The sequence below is a fragment of the Orbicella faveolata genome, unplaced genomic scaffold (genome assembly GCF_042242905.1).
Source record: "Orbicella faveolata isolate gen_17 unplaced genomic scaffold, um_ofav_v1 contig_24, whole genome shotgun sequence".
Classification (NCBI taxonomy): domain Eukaryota; kingdom Metazoa; phylum Cnidaria; class Anthozoa; order Scleractinia; family Merulinidae; genus Orbicella; species Orbicella faveolata.
This window is the reverse complement of record NW_028301552.1, coordinates 8,101,033-8,110,000: the sequence shown is the minus strand read 5'-3', so window position 1 is coordinate 8,110,000 and position 8,968 is coordinate 8,101,033. Positions and strand designations below refer to the sequence as shown.

Sequence of the window (8,968 nt, the reverse complement as noted above, 5' to 3'; positions counted from 1 at the left end):
GATTACTAATGACGCGTACACAGCTGTCTCAATAGAATCTCAGCGCGAATTGAGTTTGCTGAATGAGTACAAAATCAACTAGCAAAACTGAGATGTTACAAATATATTAATAAATAAGCGAAACAAAGGAATGGATCTCAGTTCAGTGGTGGGGTTAACAGCTTCAATACCTTAAAACTGACTTTCATAACATTCATTTTCTTACCTTATGGACTAGCGCAATGACCAGTTAGTCAAACATTAACACCTCCTAACGTAAGGATGAAGAATCAGCGGTCTTTATATTATTAGCTATATTTATTCCGTTTCCTACCCTCCTAGACTGGAAAAAAATAAATAAATAAAAAACTATAGTTCGAATAGTAGACCTTTTCTGCTGATATTTAGTGAAAGGTATTCCTATGCGACTAGTATTAAATCTCTCATTTCTTGATTAAATTTTTTATAGCCAAGAAATTCGCAATTATGTGCACGCGCCCATACAATCTCTGTAATGGCGTTCCCATACAGACTCTATAATTTAACAAATATCTTTTCTAACTGGAGTGATAAAGCTATAGATCTGAAATTTAAGGGATATCAACTCTTTATCATCGACTGTAACATTCTTAATTTTGTTTCTGGATTGAATTTTTATAGCCGAGAAATTTGCAATTATATGAACGTGCCCATACATTCTCTGAAATAGCGTTCGCATACAAACTCTGTGCATGAAGGTGGATATTATATTCAGTTTCCTTTTGTAAGAGGAAGGGTCTGCTCTTTCCCGCTCGGTAGCATCATTTATTAATGAATTATTGTTAACGTTTATCAATACTAAGTGAATCAACAAAAGAGCTGTGACTGACACCAGTATTTTTTTGATAGCGATAAAGAAGTTTCTATCAACAACATCTGCAGGTAAAAAAAAAAAAAAAAATTGTTTGAAAAGATTTTGAATTTTGCATTGTACATGTACCAAAATCTGATAGCGCAGCTTTTTTTGCTATGTTATAATCAAAGGTAATTGCTTTCTTGTAAAATGTAGCGGCCGGCGACTCTCGAGCGAACTAGAGGTGTCGTGAGCCGGTGAAGACGACTTTTAAAGATAGGACTACTTTACGGGCTGACGAAATAAAGCACGCTGATGTGTAGGACAAATTGATTTATTTCCTTGACACCAATTGCGATAATCGTTGTTTAGCCGTAAACTGAAATTTGATTAAAAATAAAGCATAAGCTACTAAAGAAACAGTTCTTCTTGCGAGCATTGAGGTCCACGTGATACTTATGTACTTAACTTACACTAAACTGCGACGAAACTAGAAAACTAACCTAAACCTTATGACTGCAGGGCAGTAGAAAACAGCAAGTCTATATACGGAATTGCAATAACTAATAAGATACGATCGATAAGAAAACTAACTGAGAATTCCGTGGAAACTAACTATTAAAAGGTAAAGACAACACTTACATATCAGTCCTACGCTTGCCTCTAAAGGTAGACTGCTTTGGCTTCACTAGGCGGTCACTTTTAACTTCTTCAACTTAGGTGACTTGCGTTCGTGGTGAAAGCGAGGATACAACTGACAAATCTAATAGCTACGTGCACGTACAGAAACTATAAGGCTGAATTGTTCCTTTGATTAGAACGGAACTACGTAATACTGCGGTAAGACTACAATAGATCATTGAGCGTTCATCACATAAAAATTTCCCCCCCTATCGGGTCGAAATGTTTTTCATTATTTTAATGCAATTATTAATGTGATTATGAGTATGCATGAATCAGTATTATTTGATTCCATGCAGTTCCTTCTTATTGCACCAAGATGTACCCCATGGCTTTGATGTTGTGCTCTGGCCAGTGGACGTTTCCACACGTGTTGTCCAAGTTAGACGAGGTTGCCCAGCCTGTGCCAAATCCAATTCTCGACTCACAGGTTTTGCAATTGTCTTCGTTGTTGCCAAAGATCCCAATTCTGGATTTATAATGGACACGATCGGCACACCCAGCATTGAAACCTTCCATGTTACATTTGGGTTGCAAAGAGGCCTGTGTACCAATCAGCGTCTTCCACGTGTGACGACCCAATGAGGTGGCGCGGTATTGCCCGTCAGCGATCAGTGAGAACAGAGAGGTTGCCTGCTTGTCGATGGCAACAAAGTTCTTTTGTTCGCCGATCTTCATTCCAAGACAAATCTTGGAGAAGGACGTGTTCCAGTACGTCGGTAACTTGGTCTCTTGTGAGTCAAATCCAGACAATCCTCCAGGAAGATTGTATTCATTTGTGTCTTCCCAGTATTCGGAGTTATAGCGAAAAGTGTGCTGATAAAAATAAAAGAAAAGCAAATCATAAATTACCTATTGGGTCATTCGCGAGAACACGTTTTTATGTATAAATATCATATTGATATTTCCACAAGCCTGCAGCACATCATGTCAAGCCTTTATTAGAAAATTCGAATTTAGATGACAACCTGCGCACTAAGCTTTAACATTATGCGCACAAACTTTTTACACGTAAATCATTCGATCTGTAGAAATTTTATTGTAGCGGTAAGTAACATGTGGTAAGCTGTTAACGTTTATAGGTGTGTTTTGAGCTGTTTCATTTCCAGGCTGCAGTTTGTGCCCATCGATCTGGCGCTCTATGGGTTGAGCCTGATACAAAGCTTTGTCAATCAGCAACGCGAAGAATAAAAATTTACAAAACTGTACAGACAGGCTAGAGCTAGTTTTTCCAACCTTCAATTAATTGAGTTGCTTTGTTTCTCTGCTATTTTTCTGTAGACACTTAGCCAAAAAAACATTCTTTCTTTCAGACTTTCTTATTTCTGTAAGCTTAAAAACTTAATAAGGTGCTCTTTTAAAGCATATTAATAAAGTCAAAAGTTTTATTGTTATTCACTTAATTTTTTTGAAGTTAAATGCTAATTTCAGCCTTGAACTAGTGATTCGTTTTACGTCATCTCGTTTACTTTCCCTTTCGTTTAATCCTGGTAAGGAAAAAATCTCGGCACCAATGAAATAAACACATGACATGTAAAATTGTTTTCTGCGAGTTTTGTTTGCTCGCCAAGTTGTATTTCTATCTCTTTCTAATCTCTATTTGGGTAATTCCTCACAGAAGACTTGCTTCGACCAAAGAAAGTGGCGAGCAGATGGACAACGCAACCGTAATCCAAAGATAATTTCCGTTTGGCCTGGGCGTAATTAAAGAGTTGAGTCAAAACGAAGACGAAAATTCTGAATAATTATTTCTTTGTTGGTTATCAATTTTCCAGTTTTTCTCCCGAATGACTGCTGTCCATGCAAGCTACATCGATCTCCCAACACCGTTTCAGAGGTTCTTATGAAGTTTAGCTCTCAAATTAGCCTATCCGCATCTGATCGCGTACGGCTTGATACAAGATGTCAGAGACGTCTAGCAATACAAACTTTTGATATTAGCCTAGCATTTCTGATGAACAAGATACGTGATAACTCATTTGAGCAAAAAAGAAAGAAAGAAAAAAAGGATTATTTTGGTTATGTGTAGACGACAAAAGTGGCACAATAATACTCTTTCAGGATCTTCATTTTCAACCTTTTGAAAGTACAGCAGGTATGTATATCTCGCTTTTGTCTTTGTACCTTTACCTTTGATGAACTTGGCGCACAGTTATTTAAAGCAAGCAAATCATAATTTTGGCATAACATTTCCCTGTGAGCATGAGGCAAAACTGCCTTGATTATAGTCGTACCTTGTTACCGTCAATCTTCATGACTGGTGTCCATCCTCCTTCTCCACATCCAAAATCTCCCATGTGACAGTAAACGGGAATAAGTTTAGAATCAACGTTGAGCGTAACCAGCTGACTCCTGTTCAACCTGTTGAATATCAAGAAATGTCATCTAAGAGCAAGAAGTTTCGAGCGCGATGATTTTCTCATACCTTGCATTCAAGTCTCAATCTCTCTTCTTTAAGGTACAGATATTCTGATTATTTCATTTAGAGAGCGGCCACATCGCTGGGGTGATTATTTTGGACTTATCAGCATGGTCGTATAACAGGCTCTTTTGTGTGTTAAGTACGACGAAAATCTATAGATTGTCGAAGAAGCTAGGAAAGTATTAAAGGAATATATGAAGCCAAAAATGATCAAAAAAAAAAAAAAAAAAAAAAAAATAGGTGAGGTTTTTATGGAAAGGAATGCAGTTTCCGTACAGAAGAGCTTCCGCTACAACTGGACTAAGTCCTGTTCATAAGTTCTCTGCAAAAATAACCAAGAAAAAAATGTGGGATTTACTTTGACGAGCATTTTGCTTTCGTAAACAGCCCAAGTGGTTTTACAGGCATTTTATTCTCCGCAGGATTATCCATGCAACGTAACAACATTATCTGACGGAAAACTGAGTATCATCTCTACAAATAGCTTGAGAAGGATGTTAGAAAAAGGTCTACAGAGAGGATCAACTCCTTGCCCTCTGTCTTCTCTTGCGTCACTGGAGTAAAAATGAAGACATTGGCATCAAGAAGCAGTCTCTGAATTCCATCACTCGAGGGTCTTTTTTGTGTCACAATGAACACAATTGATGTATAAATGGAAATTTAAAATGATATACCAATCAATTTATGTTTACTGATGTTCTTATCAGTGAAAAATGACAAAACATTCCAAAAGCATCTATAACGCCTGTATTATTTTTGAATATGGAAATTCTTTTGAATCAGGACTATACACATTAAGTGAGTTTTACAGTATCGAGCAAATTAGTTGTGAACTTCGACTTACATGTCCTTGTCATAAATTTCTTTGCACGTCGAGGGTTCAACTAGAAAGAATATAGTAAAAATGAATGCAAAATTACGTACATCAGTCGTATTCAAAAAATCGTTTGAAGATACAACGTAGGGCAAGCTACCCTGCTTGCAGACATCCACTATTTCCTTTTTCACAAGCGTAAAATGAAGGAAGCATTTCTATGAGTCCTTGGTATCATTGCAAACGCCATCAGAACTGAAAGTTTGGGTTTCTTTAGCACACTGATCGATACCTTAAAAGCGCATTTTCATCTCAGTTCTATGAGAAGTTTGAGAACTGTTTGGTTTAGGAGACCAAATTAGGTCAACGTTGTGTAATTGACAAGTTATTCATTCGTACTCCTTTGCATTGGTACGAACCTTTAGTATTGTGGTAAGTAGCCAAACTCGTCCCCAAGGCCCTCTCCTTTTTTTCAAAATGGACGGCGGGAGATGCCATTTTGAAAATCGTCGAGGAGAAGGCCCTGGAATAGATAGCATAACCAATACAGTATGGCGCCGCTGAAGCACACTCGTCAATATCTGAGTGGAAAAAATATCAGCCAATGAACGCATTCTCCTGTGAATCTAGTCACTTTGATTGTATGACAAAAACAAATCGAGACGTATCATAGATATAGAGAAATAACCTTTTTACAATAACCGCCATTGCTTCCATGTTACCAGTAATGTTTCGAACACGCAGATTTGTGAATAACCTTGAGGACTTAAAAAATCCAGAGCAGTCAAAATACAACACGGGGAGATTACAATCACCAAAAGCTATATTTTTGGAATGTTCTTTTTTTTTTCATTCAGTGAAAACGACATGCCTTAAAAATAAAATAACAATGCTCTAAAGCATAAAATCAGGCCAAGTGATACATGTACGGTAAAAGGAACAACCTTTTAAGGCGCTTTTTCTAAAAAAAAAAAAAAAGAAAAAAAGAAAAAAAGATGTTACGTGTACCCTCGTCGCAGTGTTCGCCTTTGAATCCAGGATAGCACAAACATCGATATCCCTTGTCTGTAAATCCTGACTGGCATATGGCGTGGTTGAGGCAAGGTGTGATCTTTCCACAGGCATTCTGAAACAGGCAAACGTAATACTAGCTATCACAGATATTTAATAACGATTCATTTAGATTACTATTATTCACCACGACGGTGTATGCATCAAGGCGCGCTTCTATACTGTGTCAAAGTTAGGGTACTCACCAGATTGTCGTGCCGTTTTCGCCACCTGTGGTACGTTGTTTGCTTATAAATAGGCTTACAAATGGAGGGGTCACGGGCATCCCAGGACCCCCCCCCCCCCTCCCAACCAACTCCCACCAAGATTCACGAAGTCTAAACAAATAATTGTCAAATATTTATGCAGTCAAATTTTTAAAGTTTATCACCTTCGCTCCGCGATAAAGGTAAGCGTTGTCAACTGTCAGGTCTTCATCATGCTCCATGTGGGTGGAATTATTTAGCTCACATTCCTGTTGCCCTGTTGTACTGTCAGGATCTTTTTTAATATTAAGACTGACGCAGTTGCCATGCCGATAACAAAGAAGTTCACAGTCGTCTAAGTTCTTGACGTGCGCCGTTTTTATCGTGTGCTTGATCAGTCGTCTATCAGCAAAGAAGTAATAGTTTGGGAAGTAGAGCTCGCGATTTGCTTCTGAAATAAATTATCAGAGGATATAGACCCTTTGCATAAATGGCGCCTATATTTGGATAACAATACTTATACACCCTTAGCCTCACATTCATGTAAAAAAAATCCTTTGTCTTGAAACATGAGTATGAGGCTAAGGATGTATAAACTATTGTTATTCAAATTTAGACGCCATTTATCCAAAGGATCTATTGAATAGCCAAAAAAATAAGCGAGATATTGAACGGCTGGTCTATTTTAAAACTACTGTAGATCTTCAGGAAAAACTTTTGTACTCGATCGCCCTAAAAACAAGACCGAAAGGAAATAAGGAAAAAAAAACGTAAAGCTGATAAAATGTAGAAAGAGAAGATATAATTTTTCGGATCCATTGGTTAGCGCTCGCAAACCTAAAGCCTTCAAACGCAAAACTGACAGTGTTTGCCGAATTGAATTACCAGCCTTCTTGTCTCCACGTACGACTCAGCAAACTTCACCATGTCAATCAGCGGATGACGGACAACAAATTGTTAGATATTTACATTGGTTACTGAGAAATGTATATTGACTTAGAAGAATCAAATATTTGCCAATCTTCGTCACTTCGGTGGGCTAAAGAGAGGAAGTATTTGAAAGGAAAAAAAGCCTCAAGCAGGATGGCAATAATCGTAGAAAATCTAAGTAACCTATTAATTAATCTGAAGGAAAGCAATCCACGCAAAAATAAAGTCCGAGTTTTCGGTTGATTGGACGCACAACAACACCGCTCACGTTTGACAACTCACTCAACCCACCTCACACGCGCGCACGTAACCCCTTACTGTTTTGCAAACTTATCAGAAACAAAGCGCTGCAGTCAGTGGAACAAAAAAAGTGGAGGAAGCCGACGGCGAAACTTGCAACTACAATCGATCGACCGGCCGTTCGAAACAAAACGTACTTCAATAAACTCATTAAGGTGAAATGTTGTTGGACTACCATAATGTCTACCATTTTTGGTTGGTCGAGCCGTGAGCCTTTGTAGCTAGCGGTTAGTTCCTTCTTCTTGCTTTCATGGAATGATTCTTCGTCTTTAATTTCCTTCTTTTTTTTTTCTTTCCTCCGGTCCGGGTTTCTTACAAGATTTTATGGAAGTGATCTTCTCTTTTGGCAACGAGCTCATAACAACTTTTTCTTTTACAGACTATTACCCCAGCATTTACTGATCTTTATTTAATCGACACGAATAAGTTGTTTTAACTGTTTCGATGAAGGCAAAATTACGTAAATCTTTGTAATTCATGTCCCTACAATGAAGTAATCGGTGGGAAATACCCACAGGGTGCTCCATGTTTAAAATGAAATCCAAAGACTGCAATCATTTCTCTACCAGAGAATATTGAAATGCTTTAGCAGAGATAACTTATTTGAGTAGGTTTTGAATATTTTGTCAGAGTCTTAAGGCTATGTTTCTTTCTGATCCTATCCTATCAGCGTTAAAATACAGTAGTTTGTATTACCACTACTGTAGTTTAAAAAAAAGAAAACCTATACTGTACCGATCGCCGTGATCCAAAATAAAATGAGGATTTCCTTCAACAACAGCATTTTTAAAAGTATATTCTGTGTCGTTGTTTAAGGTCACTGTAGATCAGACATTCAGGGCTGTCCTTCAGAAAACCTTCGGTACTCGCGTCGCTTTTAACCGTATCAACGTAAAGCTGCCAAAATGCAGAAACAGAAGAAATGATCTATTAAAGATTTGATCCAACCGTTCAAATGCAAACCTGACAATGTTTGCAGAACTGAATTACCTGCTTTCATGTTTACTCGTATCACCAAACTCAAACTTCTAACAATTGTGTCAGTTAGTACACTGTAGATGACGGGCTACAAAAGATCTAGAGTGTAATACGGAAGACTTTTTCGATTTTCATACTGGTTGCTGGGAAAATATATATTGAAATAGCCATTAGACTTTTTGCCGACCCTCGTCACGCGTCCTGGGAGAGGAGATATTTAAATATCAAGAAAGCCTCACATAGTATGGCACATTAATCATGAAGGGAAAAAAAAATTGATCAATTTTCGTACAATTCGCTTGAATCACTGAAAGAAGTCCACGCGAAAATAATGCCCTGACAATGACAATGTTTGCTGAATTGAATTTCCTTTCTTTAATCGGTTTGGACGGACCATCAAACTCAGACTACACAATGTCAAGCAGCAGGTGACGGACTAAAAAAGTGTGTGAGGCTTCCACAATATTCATATTGATTTCTTGACTGCTTGCAGCTGGTTTTTTCTCTTATGGTCACATGAGTGTTCATCCGTGAACACGAACTCATAAGGACGATATCTCAGTGCTAATCTCGACTAATAATCCCTGCTTCATTTCGAGAGAAAAACAGACTGCCATTGGTGTAACTCGTTAACGAGAAAATCAGTCTTGAGCTAGACGAATAGAATATTTACTAATCTTCGTCACTTGAGAGGGTTTAACAGAGGAAGTGTTTGAAATGTCAAAGAAGCCACAGTGTGGCGCATTGATAATCGAGGAAAGTTTCGTACGTACAAT

At 37.9% G+C, this 8,968-nt stretch overlaps 1 protein-coding gene across 2 annotated transcripts; it reads right to left on the bottom strand.

Moving 5' to 3' along the window:
- Positions 1-1,129: 1,129 nt before the first annotated feature.
- LOC110057690 (uncharacterized) lies at positions 1,130-8,140 on the bottom strand. 2 transcript variants are annotated; one of them, XR_016208201.1, is made up of 7 exons: positions 7,950-8,140; positions 6,170-6,435; positions 5,737-5,854; positions 4,759-4,798; positions 3,727-3,853; positions 1,454-2,308; positions 1,130-1,190 (listed from the first exon to the last, which is right to left on the bottom strand). XR_016208201.1 is itself a non-coding variant. In XM_089292945.1 (6 exons), exons 1-6 carry the CDS (start codon positions 7,996-7,998, stop codon positions 1,799-1,801), a joined length of 1,110 nt encoding a protein of 369 aa, XP_089149071.1. In that variant the 5' UTR covers positions 7,999-8,140; the 3' UTR covers positions 1,130-1,798. The 2 variants fall into 2 exon arrangements, 1 of the variants encoding a protein (XP_089149071.1); XM_089292945.1 differs by having other exon boundaries at positions 1,130-2,308.
- Positions 8,141-8,968: the final 828 nt, after the last annotated feature.